Source organism: Dasypus novemcinctus, chromosome 13 (assembly GCF_030445035.2).
Source record: "Dasypus novemcinctus isolate mDasNov1 chromosome 13, mDasNov1.1.hap2, whole genome shotgun sequence".
NCBI classification, from domain to species: Eukaryota; Metazoa; Chordata; class Mammalia; order Cingulata; family Dasypodidae; genus Dasypus; species Dasypus novemcinctus.
The window spans coordinates 63,841,571-63,859,185 of NC_080685.1; the positions used below are offsets into that span (position 1 = coordinate 63,841,571).

General features: G+C 38.6%; 1 protein-coding gene across 1 annotated transcript in view; it reads left to right on the top strand.

Moving 5' to 3' along the window:
* Positions 1-17,362, top strand: part of LAMC1 (laminin subunit gamma 1) — a 152,038-nt gene extending 134,676 nt beyond the window's left edge. Inside the window, exons 21-28 of the mRNA XM_058274829.2 lie at positions 2,215-2,352; positions 2,893-3,037; positions 4,056-4,205; positions 7,182-7,296; positions 8,341-8,540; positions 9,636-9,794; positions 11,988-12,087; positions 13,868-17,362. Of these exons, the coding sequence (XP_058130812.1) occupies positions 2,215-2,352; positions 2,893-3,037; positions 4,056-4,205; positions 7,182-7,296; positions 8,341-8,540; positions 9,636-9,794; positions 11,988-12,087; positions 13,868-14,124 (1,264 nt within the window). The 3' untranslated portion in view covers positions 14,125-17,362. The remainder of the gene's footprint in view (positions 1-2,214; positions 2,353-2,892; positions 3,038-4,055; positions 4,206-7,181; positions 7,297-8,340; positions 8,541-9,635; positions 9,795-11,987; positions 12,088-13,867) is intronic.
* Positions 17,363-17,615: the final 253 nt, after the last annotated feature.

Below are 17,615 nucleotides of genomic sequence, written 5' to 3' on the forward strand. Positions count from 1 at the left end.
CTCTCACTTCTCATCCCTTCTGTACAGTAATGTGCATAGGTTCTAGCCAGGAGAGCAAGGCAAAAAGCAAGCAGAAGTTTAAAAAAAAAAGAAAAGAAATTTCGATTTTAAAGAAATTTAAATTGTAGAGTGTATCAAGCTTAAAAACCTTTTTTTCCTATAAAATTGCTAAAATGTAGGCTCCATGAGGGCACACAGTTTTGTTTTATTTACTGCTAAAGCCCCAGTGCTTGAAACAGTGCCTGACAGGAAAGTAGGTATGGCTCAAGTGATAAGTCCTCTACCTAAAATGGGAGGACCCTGGTTTGATCCTTGGGGCCTCCTGGTGGAAAAAAGAAGAGAAAGCATGCCTGCGCGGTGAGCTGAGTGCCCATGTGAGTGCCCACGTGGAGAACCAGTGTCTGTGTGACAAGCTGAGTGCCTGCGCAGTGAGCTAGTGCCCGCACAAGTGAGTCATGCAGCAAGATGATGATGCAACAAAAGAGAGATGAAGGGGAGAGTCAAGGTGAAGAGCAGCAGAGACTAGGAACTGAGGTGGGCAGTTGACAGGGAACCTCTCTGCACATCAGAGGTCCCCAGGATCGAATCCCAGTGAATCCTAGAGGAGAAAGATGAGAAGAGAAGACAAAAAAAAAAGAGAGAAATAGATACAGAAGATCACACAGCGAATAGACACAGATAGCAAAAAAACAGGGTTGGAGAGTGGGAGGGGAAAGAAAAAATATATATATATATATATATAAAAAAACAAAACAATGCCTGACAAATAGTAGGTACTCAGTAAATATTTGCTGAATGTATTGCAGAACTGTAGACCTCATTTTCATTGTTATGTTTGACATACAGATCATGGATGTGTGGTGCTTAAGTAATACTGATGCTAGAATTTCAGCCTCAATGTCTCAAGGCAATTACATTGGCTTCTTGCTTTATATGGACTCTCTTTCTAGTCTGTATAAAAGTGAATGAGTGCACTGACTAATCTAATTCACAAAGTAATCATAGTTTCATAGCTGGATTTTCTTATTAAAAGAAGAGAGCTGAGAACATGGAAAACTCTTGGTATATTTCATTCAAGGATCATGAGTAAAAATGAAAATTTATTATACCCAGTATAATGGCCACAGATTGCAGTGTGGTGATGTAATATAAAGTTTTAGAACTGAAAAAAATCTTAGAAGTTACCAGGGCTAAAATGCATTTTTGGCTCAAGTCCATGTTGACTTATTCATAGCCATTTGGTACGGAGTTGCTTTTCCTGGCTAGTAATTAGGTTGCATGTGAGAAATTTGTTTATGATAAGTCTGAATAGTTGAGACTGTTTTAAGAATATGAAGCAAGGGAAGAAATGGATGTGGCTCAAGCCATTGAGCTCTTGCCTACCACATTGGAAGTCCATGGTTCAGTTCCCGGTGCTTCCTAAAGAGAGCAGCTAGCTGGCATTATGAGCAGATTCAACATGAGACAAGAGAAAACGTAACGAGAGCCACAACAAAGCAAAAGTGGAGGTTCCTGGTGCTTCCTAAAGAAGATGAGCAAGACAGTGAGCTAGCGAGACAGGCAGGCAGCAAGCTGATGTCAACAAGATGATGCAACAAAAGAAGAAACACAATGAGACACAACAAAGCAGGGAACAGAGGTGGCTAAAGTGATTAGGCGCCTCCCTCCCACATTGGAGGTGTCCCGAGTTTGGATTCTCGTGCCTCCTAAAGAAACAAGGAAGACAAGCAGACACAGCAAGTGCAAACGAGGGGCTGGGGAGAAATAAATAATAAAAATAGTATAAATCTTTTAAAGTATATGAAGCATCTGAACTAGACTAGCAAATTTTGTTGTTAAGGGTTAGGGCTGGAATTTGTGTTTATGACAGGATAAATTATTTGATGTTAGCATGCAAAGTTTTATATTAAATTTTTCTTTATATTTAAAAGTGGTTTTCCTGAAGAACTATAAACATTTATCCCTAAAAATTTTATACCATAAATTTTCTTGGAAAATATCCATTTTCCAGTTTATAAAGTGCATTCTTAAATTCATCCCCACTGAAATGATTGCAAAATTCCAAATTAATGAGGTTTTCCAATATTTGTAGAACTGTTCCCAAGTAGTGTATATATATATACACATATATAATAAAGTAAGGATCACATAAATTTTGCATCATTATCAGATGGTTCTCTTTCATGGTTTATCTCTTTTTTTTATGTTGTACAGCCATAAACAGGAAGCCGATGACATTGTACGAGTGGCAAAAACAGCCAATGATACATCAACTGAGGCATATAATCTGCTTTTAAAGACACTGGCAGGAGAAAATCAAACAGCATTTGAGATTGAAGAGCTTAACAGGAAGTGAGTGTAATTTAAAAGTGGCTTACAGCCCTTGTAAGTAATGCCAGTTGAATGAAAAATTAAATGCTGGTGGATTCAGGGCATGCATTCATGCAGTAAGATTTCTTTTGTTAATTATGCCCTTGAAAATGTGCAGTAATTAGGACAGAAGATACAGAGCCATGGAGCTTTTGTTTGATTCAATTCCTAAAACTGCAGAGGAAAGTTACAATGTTAGCCATGATACTTAAAAATTCTACATAAATGGTAAAAAGGAGAGAAAACTGTGTTATAGTCAGAAGAGAACATGTACTCGAGCTACAAATAGTTAAAGGGTGTCTGAAATAAGAAAGGATGTTGTCAACCATAGGTTATAAATAGATGTGATGAGACGAAATTTATATTTAAGCAAAATGTTGATATTAAAAGCATTTTATTGTAGTATTTTCTTTGAGGTTTTTAAAATGCTGCCACACTGATTTAACCGAGTCTGATTTTGGTTAAAATTAGGATGCTAAAACCAACTAAGTTACTTGTTAAATCACATCTTTTGTTCCTTAGGTATGAACAAGCAAAGAACATCTCACAGGACCTGGAGAGGCAAGCTGCCCATGTACATGAGGAGGCCAAAAGGGCTGGTGATAAAGCGGTGGAGATCTATGCCAGCGTGGCTCAGCTGATGCCCGTGGACTCGGAGGCACTAGAGGTATGGGCTGAGAGCCTGCGTGCTCAGGGCTGTTGGTTGTCGCTGCTCTCTCCTATCTCACTGCTCCCACCTGCCTTCCCCAGACATCCCCACCACACACACAGTGTAGGGAAAAGCTATTCTAACTGCCTTTCAACTACACCAGTCACCTACCTCCTCCGGCCTCCACTGACTCACTGGTGAGGTTGAGTTTTATTTTATATACATTAATAGACCTTAAAGGTAAAGAATTCCTGTGATTAGAAGCATTAAATAGCAAAGACTTCTTTAGTGACATGAATAATCACTCCTAAATCTTTCATGTAAATACAAATTATAATACATTTGGATTACTTAAAGCAGAGTACACTTGGACTCTTACTCCCGGGCATTATGTGGTGAATACTGGAGAGAAAAGAGAATAGTTTAAGTAAATGAACTATATTCAGGATGCTCTAGGGCAGGTAAAATATTTTGGGTTTGGTGAGATTATATTTCATATCTGTAGTCTATTTATGGCTCCTCATACCAGGCTCTATGTAAATGGTATATTTTTCACATTAAACTTGAAATTTGTTGTTTCCTTTTCATATGTGAGGTCTTGTCTTGGTTTTTAGTATAAAAGTTTAGTTCTCTTCAGACATGTACATTCTGTATAATTCCATATATATGAAATTTGAGAATAGTCAAAATTTATGACGACAAAAATGCAGTGGTGGCTGCATTGGTAGAGCGGTGAGGAATGAAGACTGACTTTAAGGGAGCAAAAGGGAACTTTCTGGGGTGATGGAAATATTCTGGCTCTTTATTGCAGTGTTGGGTACACAGGTAAGTCAAAGTCATCAAACTATATGTAAGAGCCGTACATTTCACTGTGTTTAAACTTGTCTCAGTGTTGTTGTTTTTTTTAAATGGTCTTTGCTCTTTTGAAAATATCTGTTCAATATTAAGTGTTACAGAATTATTAGGCCTCCCTTTTTACCTTTTCATCAGTTTAGCTGTTTTGTCTAAAATTAATGCTCTTACTCTTTCTTCACAGAATGAGGCAAATAAAATAAAGAAAGAAGCTGAAAATCTGGACAGTCTGATTGATCAGAAGTTAAAAGATTACGAGGATCTCCGAGAAGACATGAGAGGGAAGGAATTTGAAGTAAAGAGCCTTCTGGAGAAAGGAAAGACTGAACAGCAGGTTGGTTTGATTTGCAGGTTGTTTCATTTCTTGAGCGTAACAGTTTGTATTAGTCAGCCAGAGGGGTGCTGATGCAAAGTACCAGAAATTTTTTGGCTTTTATAAAGGGTATTTATTTGGGGTAAAAAACTTACAGTCCCAAGGCTATGGAAAGTCCCAACTCAAGGTTCCAAAAGAGGTACTTTCTCACCAAAGTCAGCTGCCATGTGTTGAAGCAAGGTGGCGGGCCATCTCTCCCTGGTCTCTCAGGGCTTCCTGTGTTAGTCTCTGGCATAGAGCTCATTTCTTTCTAGGTCCTCTCAGCTGCTCTGTTCTCTTTAGCTGCAAACAATCAGGCATATGGTTTATCTCTCCCAGGGGCCACAGGAGCAAACATGACAGAGCTCGCTCTCTCTTCTTGTGTCTCTTTGAGGGAGTGCCTGTTTAGGGACTCAGCCTGAGTCATGCCCTGGTGATGTGGTCAAATCAAAAGCCCTAAATTGATTTTATCAAGTAAACTTAAAACCTTTGATTTAAATATAATCAAAGGGTATCATATCCAGAGGAATAAATTAGTTTTCAAGCATCTTTCTTTTTTTTGGATTCATAAATAATCTCAAACTACCACATTCCACCCTCTGAATCCCAAAAAGACATTACAATCTTCAAAACAAGCAAACCTGAAATCCTTTCAGTAGTCATACTAAGTATAAAATCATATCACAATCACTTATAGAAAGAGTTTGTCTTGGGGCAAGTGCCCCCTGGCTGTAGACCTGTGAAACTTACAAAACAAGTTATCTCCTTCCAAAATACAGAGGGGGGCAGACATAGGATAAATATTTACATTACCACAAGGAGAATTTGGGAGGGAAATATGAATCACAGGTTCCCAGCAGTTCCAAAAACCTGCAGGGCATACTCTATTAGATTTGAAAGTCTGAGAGCCATTCTTAAGATGGTGTTTTCTTCTCTTTGGGGCCTTATGGGGGCCCACCCTTTCCACAGGCTTGCCCTGGCCATTTTCTAGGTTCCACCCTCATCAAACATTTGGGTGGTGACCAACCTCTATCTCACCCTCCATGAACACTGGGATGGTGACCACACTTGCCCCAGTCTCTGGGGGTAGAGTTTCAACCCTTAGTACAGTGAAATGGCAGCAACATTCTCCCTAATCTCTGGCTTACAGGCCTAACCTCCTCAGAACAGTGAGGTAGTGACCTGGCCTTCCCTAATCTATGAGGAACAGGCCCACCCATCTGAGAACACTGGGATGGTGACCTCGCTTTCCCCAACCTGTAGGGAATGTGCTCCTCCCTCTCTGTAGCCTGGCATGGCAAAACTTTCCCTGAATAGTGGGCTGGAACATACACTCTCTTCAAATGCCAGGGTAAACTCACCCTCTCTGTACATGAGTGGGGTCCCTCTCTTGGTCCAAGGAGGTGTCTTAATTCCAGACCTTAGCTTCCATGGTTTGCCTCTTAAAGCCATTTTTTCCTTCTATCTCTCCCTTCTATGTCCCTTTTAATCCAGGCCAACAGAGGTTTTGTTCATACAGATCTTGCAGAAAGCTTGTTGGTTTAGCATACAGGAAGCAGGGTCCACCATCAGGCAGTAAGACTTTCCACAAGTCTTTCCTAGATAAATGCATTTTCAATCCTGACTTACAAGTTCCAAGTTTAATTCGTTCCTCAAATGGAGCACTATCATCTGGGGGCTTCATTTCCAGGGGCTTGGAATTTCCAGAATCAGTGTCTAGTTTCTTTGTGCCCAACAATTCAGTTACCAGCTTATCTCTTTCATCTAACATTTTGCTATAAGCTGCAAGGAGAAGCCAGGCCACGTTCTCCAAGTTTATTTCAGAAAGTTCTTCAGCTTAATGTCCAGGCTCACCATTTTCCGATTCTGCCCTTCATGTAGCATCAGGAGTCAATCTTGCTAAGTTCTCTGTGACTTTAAAATGTGAATCACCTTTCCTCCAGTTTTCAATCATAGTTTCATCATTTACTTCTAAGACCTCATCAAAAATTTCATTCGTGTCCATATTCCTATGAACAGTCTCTTCAAGGCAACCTAGGCCTTTTCCAACAAGCATCTCACAGTTCCTCCAAAAAATACCCATTACCCATCTATAAAACCGTTTCAGCATTTTTGGTGATTGCATCAGACTGTAGCCCACTCTTGGTGCCAAATTCTGTATTAGTCAGCCAGAGGGGCACTGATGTAAAGTACCAGAAATCTGTTGGCTTTTATAAAGGATATTTATTTGGGTTAAAAGCTTATAGTCCCAAGGCCATGGAAAGTCCATCTCAAGGTTCCATAAGAGGTATTTTTTCACCAAAGTCAGCTGCCACGTGTTGAAGCATGATGACAGATGATCTCTGCCAAATCTCTTTAGGGCATGCTGTATCAGTTTCTGGCATAGGGCTCATTTCTTTCCAGACCTTCTCAGCTACTCAGCTGCTCTGTTCTCTTTAGCTGAAAACTATCAGGCAAATGGCTCATCTCTCCCGGGGACCCCAGGATCAAACATGACAGACCTCTTTCTCTCTTCTTGTGTCTCCTTGAGTGAGTGCCCATTTATCTCAGCCCACCAAGAGGTTGGGGACTCAACCTGATTCACGCCCTACTGATGCAGTCGAATCAAAAGCCCTAAATTGATTATATCAGGTAAACTTAAAACCTTTGCATTTAATATAATCAAAGGGTTATCATACCCAGAGGAATAGTTTACAAACATAAGCTTTCTCTTTTTGAGATTCATAAATAACCTCAAACTGCCACACAGTCCAAGTGTCACCTGTGTCTCTAATGTTTCACAGCTGCAGAGGCAGCAAACCCCAAAACGTTAAAAGGAGGGCTCCTACATGATACCTGGCCCTAATACGCTGCATGCTGCTACGTCTCGGGTTGGTAACTTTGAGGTTCCTGGTATGTTGGCGTAGAGAAGGGATTTACTCTGGAGAACTTGTTCTTTGATCTGCCTTGTGCTTGCAGACTGCTGACCAACTCCTAGCCCGAGCTGATGCTGCCAAGGCTCTTGCTGAAGAATCTGCTAAAAAGGGACGAAATACCTTACAAGAAGCCAATGACATTCTCAATAACCTGAAAGGTATAAAAGGGTCAGGTAACATGGGTAGGTTAGTGTGCTTCTTCCACTTGGATGATATCAGGAGTTAGGGGTTTTTTCATTGTTTTTTAAAGAAGTTGTCATGAGAATCTCCAAACATACACAAAATTAAAGATTGCAGTGTAATAAATCCCTATATGCTCATCATCCAGATTGAACAATTGTCATGATTTTGATCATGCTTATTTCATTCATCCCCCAACATGTGCCCTGTTTTCCTCCTCAAGTTTTTTTTTTAAATCCCAGAGCTAGTGTTATTTTACCTTTCCTACTTCAGTGTGCAAACTAAAAAATAAATTTAAAAAAATAGACATTTCTTATATTAGGTTGATTGATATAACCAAGATACAATGCTTGTTTGACTGACTTCTTGATAAATGGAAACGTTAACTTTAATTTTCTCTGCCAGTGGCATTTAATACTTAGGTTTTTCTTTTTTCACCCCAGGCAGAAAAGAAATGTGCACAGTTCACTGAGTTGCCCAAGATTCTCCTCTGATTAAATAGTCATAGGCTCTGTAAATAGGGATGCCAGTGTAGGATAATGGTTAAAAATACAGACTCTGGTGTCCATGAGGATTGTTGACTGCTTGACCTCATACTTACTGTGGATCCTTGGGGAAATTATATAAGCTCTTTAATCCTCAGTTTTCTCACATGTAAAAATGAAACAATACCTGCATCACAGGGACAGAGCTCTCAATTTAATACCCAGCACATAGTAAACACTAAATAAATTGCAGCTTTTAATACTGGTTGATGTGGTAGAGATAGTATAATCATTGCCTTAAAATAAATTTTCAAATAAGAATTCTCTTCCCAGAAATGCTTCACAATTGGATGATTAATCCTGAAAAATTTTTATAGAGATGTGTACTTTGCTCTTTTAAGGTTTAAGTCCATCTTTGCTTTTCATTTTTTCCCCTAACTTTCAGTGTTCACAAAACAAAACCCAGTTGCATCACCCTGAAAGCTTTCCTTTTTTGCTTATTGAGAGTTTTGTTTAAATGCCTTGAACTCATTTTAGATTTCGATAGACGAGTGAATGATAACAAGACTGCAGCAGAGGAGGCGCTAAGGAAGATTCCTGCCATCAACCAGACCATAGCTGAAGCCAATGAAAAGACAAGGGAAGCACAGCTGGCTCTAGGCAACGCTGCTGCAGATGCCACAGAAGCTAAAAACAAGGCACACGCAGCAGAGCAGATTGCCACTGCTGTCCAAAAGGTGCGCGCTTTCTTCTTCTTTTCTCTAAAACAAAACCTATTTCTGTAGTCATGGTTCAATTTCTTCTCAGACCTACAAAGCCTTTCCACATCTTTTCTCTCAACACCAATAAAATTATCTTAAACCATCATTGCCATTTATTTTTTGGGAGGCACTAGAGTAGGTAGCCACATTGATTGAAGAGGAGGAATCATTGAAACTGCCCTTTGTTCTGAAATTTCTATGTTGTCTCAGTGGCAGGGTCTGAGTCGTGAGAAGGGAAACGACTACAGGGGGCTATAGAGCTTGACCCCTATCCCCACCTAAACAAGTTTTATCAGACTGTTCCTAAACAAAGTTTTTTTGATACAGACATTTGACAGTTTTTTCAGTATTATGTAGAGTACTCTGTCAACATAGTTTTTAAGTCCCTCTTTTAAGCATATTGCCACTTTGCAGCGCCTCTATATAGCATTTCTGTAGACTCATCCTAAAGATTAATTTCTTTCAGGTGACTTTTCCCTACTTAAAGGTTAGTCTGTTTTATTTAAAGGATAAAAAGATTGGAGCTGTTTCAAAATTATGTGGATGAGCATCAAGTACACTTTTTAGTTTCTTTAGAACAATTGACTCTTAGGTTAATTATGTTTTTTAAAATACTCATATTTTAGGAGTATGGTTCTTTTATACATTATGATAAACTTCCAAGAAGAAACTGGCTTACTTTGTGTTTAAAATTTCTCCAAGTTAAAGAATAACCAGTATTGTGTGGTGGAAAGTATACCCCATTAAGTGTTTATCATGTACTAGCTGTGAGACTTCAACTAAAAATGGCAATAATAGTATAGGTAGTTTTAAAGGATTAAATAAAAGTATACAAATGAAAGTGCTTTGTAAAATATAAAATGCTGTTGTGTTAGGTAGTGATGTTATTTTTATTACTGTTATTTGGAGCCCAAATAAATAATGTCAAGATATTGTCATATAAATTACTGATCTTTATGGCTTGTAATTTTGAACCACTTCACAAATTATAAGAAGGAGTGGGAGCATACTTTAGAGAAGGGCAAGGTTTTTCCCCCTGTGTCATTAGTAATTTACTTATTTTGTGCCTAGAATGCTACCAGTACCAAGGCAGAAGCTGAAAGGACTTTTGCAGAAGTTACAGATCTAGATAGAGAGGTGAACAGTATGTTAAAACAACTACAGGAAGCAGAGAAGGAGTTGAAGAAAAAACAAGACGATGCTGACCAGGATATGATGATGGCAGGGATGGTAAGAGATTTTGGCATATTTGCTCATGGGCCATAAGTGAAGGGTATTTAATATTAATGTTGCCCAACATGTTGAGAAGCGTTTTTCATTTTGACTTCCCTTTTTCATTGCATTTTCTGGTCAGGAATTGGGTTAATAACTTACATAAAAGATAAATAATTTGAATTTTCTGTCAGGTATTTCTGTTGCTCGATTGTCCTGTCCCAAAGCTACTCTTGGTTAAAAGCAAAACATTGTTTGACACATTTGGGATTTTAGGATATTCTAAAAATATTTTTATATTTTTGGATGGATAATTCATAAATGGGATAAAATTAAAGAGAAACAAAAGGGAATACCATGAAAAGTACTACTCTTTTTTGTTGTTGTTCTCCCAATAACTTGTTCCTAGAAGCAAAGACCAATTTCTTGTGTACAAGGACAGTTTTGAAGATGACATTCTTTACCACCACCACCACAATGTACCAAACTTAAAATTTAATTTGTAACCTTTTGTGATGATGTATATACATAACACTATTCATTCACTACAAAATTGTGAATGCATAGTCCAAGAAAGGTCCATTTTTTTGTTTATATATTGCTTTTGAAAGAGTTTAATGGAATCATATTGGGAATATTCCTTTCTAGTTCAGTGTTAACAATCACAGTAATGATTGACATGAATTTGTTTTAATTGGACACTTTCAGTGCAAGGAAGGGGCCCTTCCTTCTGCTGCAGCTGCTAAAAGAATTGTTTACTTAGAAGGAAAAAGAAAAATACTAGGCTTGTTATTTTAAGTAAATAAGACTAGGGAAGTGATAACAGGAAGCATCCTTGTGCAAACACCTTATTTTATATATGCTTTTAGTTTTTTTGTATTGTCCTAATTTTCTGTGGTAAGGTGTGGCCCAAGTAGAAATTCCCATATGGTTAAAAAAAATATAGATCTCATAAGTGCTAAGGGCCTGTGGATTTCTTTTTTAATATGGTTGTAGAGACATTAGATTTAGAACCTACTGAAAGAAGGAAAAGGATATATTCTTTATGAATTTTAAAAAAGAGTATGAATTTTGTTCAAAGGGTAAAAAGATGCATCTTTTTGAATAAATAACTTCTAAGGAACACAAAATGCTTTCACATATACTCTCCCATTTATATTTACATAAATCCTGAAAGGCCAGCTTTGGACCAGTATTGTTTGAGACTGTAACCTTTTTTTTTTTTTTAACTGAAAGAGAGTGAAGGCTTTGTTACTAGCAGATGAGGCTGGAGTCGGCGGGTTAAATGCAGTGGTGGTGTTCTTTTCAGACCGTAGCACACTGCAGGAAAACCTGGGAAGGCTCAATAAGAGCAGCTGTGATATGAACAGAGGTTAATCATTTATTTGTGAAGATGTTTTCCCTTGCTTTCTTTTCCTTTTTAAATTTTTTCACATTGTTTTGATCCAAGACGTTTTGTATGGTTTTAACCTCAAAACTAGGAAAAACAGTTATGTGGTAGGGAGCACAAAACAACTCGTTTTTATCCTGATTGGATTTATTTGTGAGAGCATCTATATTCTGTTGTTTAGACACTTCCTCTTCTGTTACAGTTTCCTGTGACTCATGCACAGTGTATTTGTTCAGGTTTCATGGAATTTTCCCTAATGTATTTACCTTTGGTTGATTTTTTAATGTACATTGTATTGCCCCCAATAAATGAGTGGAAGAGAAAGAGAGAGAGAGTGTGTGTGTGTGTCTGTATGTGTGTAGTGCCTGGAGCAGATGGGGTTTACAGAAAAGCTTCACCTGATTATGCAAATTTTTGGAGAATAGGACTTTTCCCATAATCAAGTCCCTAGGAGCACCCTGAAGAACATGTTTTGCTTCTAAATATAGTTTTTATACTCTTTCTTAAGTATTTTGGAATTTATTATCAATACACTCCCATGTATTCTTGTTTTTTAATAAGGATATTGTAAAGGGTTTTTGAAATACAGTAAGTGTAGGCATACTGACTTCCTGTTCATTACTATGATAGGAAGTAGAAATAGCAACATTTTCAACATGAAAATATGGGGGGAAAAAACTGAGAGATTGTAGTTTTATGAATTGGGAAAGGGGAAACATCTGAAAATTAGATGTGTTGACTCATTGGGGAAAAAATGTTTAAAGCAGGTGAAAACATGTGGACTTGACTATTTGTATCATTAATGTTTTTTCCCTCTCCAGGCTTCACAGGCTGCTCAGGAAGCCGAGATCAATGCCAGAAAGGCCAAGAGCTCCGTTACCAGCCTCCTCAACATTATTAATGACCTCTTAGAGCAGCTGGGTAGGTGGTCGTAGAGCCATTTTAGTTAACTCTCTGAATTCCATGTACTCTTCTGGCAATCTGATATAGCTGACTCAAGAGCAGATAATATAGACTGATCTTGACCCCCTTCCAATTACTCCATTAAATTATTAATATTTGTATTTGTTTTAGTTCTTGCTTGCTTAAAAATGCCTTATAAGTTTGTGTCTTGCAATTTGGAGCCTTTGTTCAGAAGAAGTTGCTGTCTTACAAAGTTGATATTTTCTTTAGAACGTGAACTGAATTATGACTTTAGGTTATGATAATTCAACAAGTACTTACTGGGTGCCTTATATATGGATGCTGTCCCAAATCGAACACTGTGATCAAGGATTTTATTTTTATATTTGAAGATATGCTGCCACCTGGGGTGGCTCATTTATGGTCGAGGTTTATGCTGCAATTGAACAATGATTTATCTTAGCTCATCTTGCTAGCTGAGTGTCTTTCAGAGCTTTAAAGTAAAGAGTTTCAATGATGGAACAAGAGAACACTTGAAACTTTTCATGACTTCACTGCCTAGAATCCTCTTCATTTCCTAACTAAGGACTCTCTGATGAAGTGAAAAGCTTTTGTGCCAAGAGAGAGAAAAGAATGGAATTTTCAAGGAAATACAAGCATACTGAAACTTCTTTTAATCTAGTTTGATAGAGAGCAGGCTTCATTTTAGGACAGATACACTTTTGTCACCAGACCTTGTTATAAGGTGGTATTACTCTAGCAAGGAGAGCTTTGTAGCAAGGCATTATATATTAATTTGCTAATCTTTAAAGTTTGATTAGTGTTTTGTTTTCTGGGCTATGGGAGGAGGGGGTATATTCTTTATTCATCTCAAATGTGAAAAATAATAAATTATGTGCTAGAAGAGTGAGTTAAAGTGAAAGTAAACTGGAGGAGGTAGTTTTTCATGGCAGAAAGAGCTGGACTTTAAAGTTAGTCAGACTTGGGTTTTAATCTTTGTTTTGTTGCCTAATAGCTGTGCAAATGTGGGCAAATTATTTAAGATCTGAGAATCACTGGTGTAAAAAGCTTTTGTGAAAATTAAGTAAACTACAATATGTTTGAAGTGCTATTTGTTGAACAGCTGTTGGCTTTCATTTATTATGGAAGCAATTCCTTTCTAAAGAACCTTTTCCTCTTGCTAAATTTATAGTGAAATTTTGCAGAAATAATTTCAGTGTTCAAACCCTGGCCATTTTCCATGGGAAGACTCTTAACATGTAATTCCTGAAAGCACAAGTGCTTCCCACTCCCCCACCCCTGTTCAAACCAGCCCATTTTATCTAGAATCTGTTCACAGGGCAAGGGTTTAGGGTTCTATCTTAGAGGTTTTTATGTTCTACTGGATAACACTAAAATCACCACATACAATTCATAAGCTAATGTGGAAAAGGAATTAAATATAACCAAATGACCTTCAGAACCCCCAAATGAGGCTTAAAGTCTAGCACATGGTAGCTGTGCATTTATGAAACATTTCACAAAAAAGCATTTCTCAGGGAAAAAGTCATCCAGCCCAGTATTAATTATATGCTCCGACCTATCCCTGCTGGTTTAGGTCAGCGTTTATACTTGGTTTTTGTTGCTTACGTCCCTGTACAACATCAGCAGCCTGTGAGTCATATTTTTAGAGCAGCCTTTGCATAGTTGCAGCTGCTGGGCTTAGTTTATAAAAGGGTTAGTGAAGGTGCTTGTGGAGTGATGTTATAATTCTTACTGAATGCATTTGTTCTCTTCTGTGTACTTTCTGACTCTATAGGGCAGCTGGACACAGTGGACCTGAATAAGCTAAATGAGATTGAAGGTACCCTAAACAAAGCCAAAGATGAGATGAAGGTCAGTGACCTAGACAGGAAAGTGTCTGACTTGGAGAATGAAGCCAAGAAGCAGGAGGCTGCCATCATGGACTATAATAGAGATATTGAGGAGATAATGAAGGACATTCGCAACCTGGAAGACATCAGGAAGACTTTGCCGTCTGGCTGCTTCAACACTCCGTCCATTGAGAAGCCCTAACGCCTCCCTTCAAGGCTAGAAGGCAGTATCCTCCTGACAGCAGAGCAGTTCTGAGGCCACGGAGTGCCTTAACACAAAGATTACATTTTTCAGACCCCCACTTCTCTGCTGCTCTCCATCACTGTCCTTTTAAACTAGGAAAAGTCACGATGTTTAAAGAGAAGCAAATTATCATCCTCAATTGGGAACAAAGGGTTTTATCTCATAAAGTCTCTCTGCCACCCAAATCACTACCTTCCCCACACTTCCCCTTCTGTTTTGCATAAGGACACAGCATCCTGCCTTATCTAACAACACTATTACTGATGTTATTGCGTTGTGTGAACAATCGTATGCCAGGGCAGAGTGAAAAAGCCCTCCCCTCTGTCACTGACACCAGCAGAACCTCCTCAGTAGAAACCTCAGTACTCTTGTTTCTATGAAGGAAAAGTTTGGCTACTAATAGTAGCATTGTGATGGCCAGTATAATTGATAGAGAAAGAAATGTGTCTCCATCTCCTGCCCCTCCTCTTTTTAAGCAAAAAGAAATATCCTGTGCCAAAGGTATTGATTGGTCTGATAGAATTTTGTTTGCCATCCATGAGTTGTTTTAGCTATTCTGCATGCAGGACATTGAGCCATCCATTGGTAAGGATGTAGCTAATTATGACAGTCTCTAGGAGAACTTGAGACTGGAGAAGTAGGCTGAAGACTTTCTCATATATTAGTAATTGACTAGGAAGATAAACTCTTTTAGATCTTTGGGCAGCTGATAATTTAAATCTGGATGGCAGCTGACATTCACCAACAGACCAATAAATGTATTTTTATATTCCTATAAAAGGAATTTATACAGAAGAAATAGGGATATGATAACCACTAAAGTCTTTCAAAATCAAGTTAATCCTTAGAGCTTTTTTAGTATGTTAGTCCTGGAGCTAGGTTAAATTATCTGGCAGAGAACTGTTGACCCCTAAGATCTTGACAAAAAAAAACAAACCTCCTTGTCTTAGTCTCTTGCAAAGGAATAAAATTTGGATCCCAGCTTGCATTGTTAAGCTCCCCTATACCCATTTTTCTTCTGTTGGAGAGAGATGAAACATTTGACCCTTTGCCCCATTTTTCTTTTGATGTGCCTGTCTTCTAGAATCTCATAAAACACGTTGTTTGTCAATCCTGGTGGCACATCCCTTGCACTCAGTATTTGACACAACTGCCAACACCATTGACTTCCTGCACCTTGTGATTTAAACCCACTCTAAACCTTCCCTCTATGTAGAGGGAAGACCCTTATGTGGAGTTTCCCAGTGGGCTTCTCAACTTTTGATCCTCAGTTCTGTGGTTTTCTTTGGAATCACAGTGTGACATTTCCCTGCCACATATCCCCTTCCTCTTACCGACCCGCCTTTGAGATTTATATTTAGCCTTTAACACTATGCAACTTTGTACTTTGCGTAGCGGGGGTAAAAGAAACTATTATCTGACACACTGGTGCTATTAATTATTTCAAATTTATATTTTTGTGTGAATGTGTTTTTTTGTTTATCATGATTATAGAGTAAGGAATTTATGTAAATATACTTGGTCCTATTTCTAGAATGGCACTGTCTGTTTACTTCACTCCGTTTTTCCTCTTCACTGTCACAATGCATCTGTATCCTTCCTTCCCTCCCATCAAACAATCCTTTGGATTGTGTTGCTTTCCCATTACTTTGTTCTTTGCCTGGTATTTGCAGCATCTCTGTTCTTCAATATTAATATCAACCTGCTTTCCTCCATATATATCCACTAGAAAACCCTCTCCTGTGCTGTCCTGGCGATCTTCAACCGCAGCATGATAGGTTCCAGAGCAGGATTGCCGGGCTGACGGGTGATGGTAGAGATAGGGAAGTTTTGCTAATGGACATCTTCAGCACCACTGTTAGCTAGCCAGGAATGTGTTAGAAATGCCCTTTTGGGAAATTGTTTGAGCTGGATACATCCATTTTATAAGTGAGTACATAATGCCTGAGCTCTCGTAGGACATCAGGAACGGTGCTACAGATGGGCAGCCTGGGAGGAGTCGTGTAACTTAGTTCTCAGTTATCCCACTCCCCCTTTCCAGCTCTTTGGGGCATACCAGAGTTTACCAAAATGTTCTGATTTGGCATACCCCTAAGCTATCACTCTGGCCGCCTCTCTGGCCTCTCTTATTCTCACGAGAGGCCTGCCTCTTTCTGGCCAAGTTTTCACATCAGTGTTCCTGGCTAATTCCTCTTGCCAAGTGGCCACGTTCTAGCATATATGTTTTGGCCAGCATTGCAGGAAAAGGACTGAAGATAGACTGCCAAAGTAGTTTTTCCATCTAGCCTGTGAGTCATGTTTACTCCAGCAACTCTTGGGCTAAGGTGAGGTGTTTTTGTGGGGTTGCTTTGTTTGTTTGTTTGCTTTTTTCCTTCTTCATCTGTGTGGTATATTTTTTAAACAGAATTTTATTTTTAAAATAAAAGTTCTTTATAAGACGATACTTTAATTACTACACTCCTGCAAAATAGCCATTATTTTATTGTATATTTCCAGTTATCTGTATTTTATGTAATAAAATTGACAAGATGGCTGCTGCAGAATGCTGGGTGTCACAGGGAACATATTCTGCTACTTTTCCCTGAAATTTTGCCTTTCAGTCCCAACCGTGGCCCTGTTACATGTGCCTTCACTTCAGCTGGTTGCCTTATTCTCTACAGTCTTGCTCTCCAGAGTGGTGAATAAAATGCAACACTTAGCATTTTTTATGTTTAAAAGAAACAGTATTTTATTTATAATAAAATCTGAATATTTGTAACCCTTTACAGATTTGGTGTGGCCTGGTGTGGTACTGGGGGCATTAGATGTTTCAAAATGTACAGTGAAGGGGAAGGTGCTCATAACATCTTGTGTTAGTAACAATCCAGTCTGGTTTTTTTTTCCCAGTCTTGCACAGATTGTGATACTTTGGTATGATTCATAGGTTGGCAGACTTTCTGTGAAGAGCTAAACAGTAAATATTTTAGGCTTTGCAGACCATACGTTCTTTGTCCCAGCTACTCTGCTATTGTGCACAAAAGCAGCCATAGACAATATGTAAACAAATGAGCATGGCTGTATTCCAGTGAAACTATTTTCATGAACAGGCTGTAGGCCCATGGGCCGTCATTTGCCGGACCCCTGGTGTAGTGACTACTGAGAACTATTTTTAAATTATTTGGGCTTCCTAAATTAATAAATGCATTTAAAAACTTAATTGTCTTTCCATCTTTTAAATGATATGCATGTCTTTAGCTAAGGTAATGTTTCAAGTGGTGAGCAACACTGAAGCATATTGTGGAATGACAAGAAAAAATAATGTGCTGCTGGACTAGCAGATCTGAGGTGGCAAGTTGTGTGGACACCATCTGGAGAGTTGACCCAACTGGAGTATCACAGACTTGAGACCATTGGAGGAATCTTGGGACTCCAAAGACAGTGGGAAGACATTCCTGTTTTCTCCTTGTTCC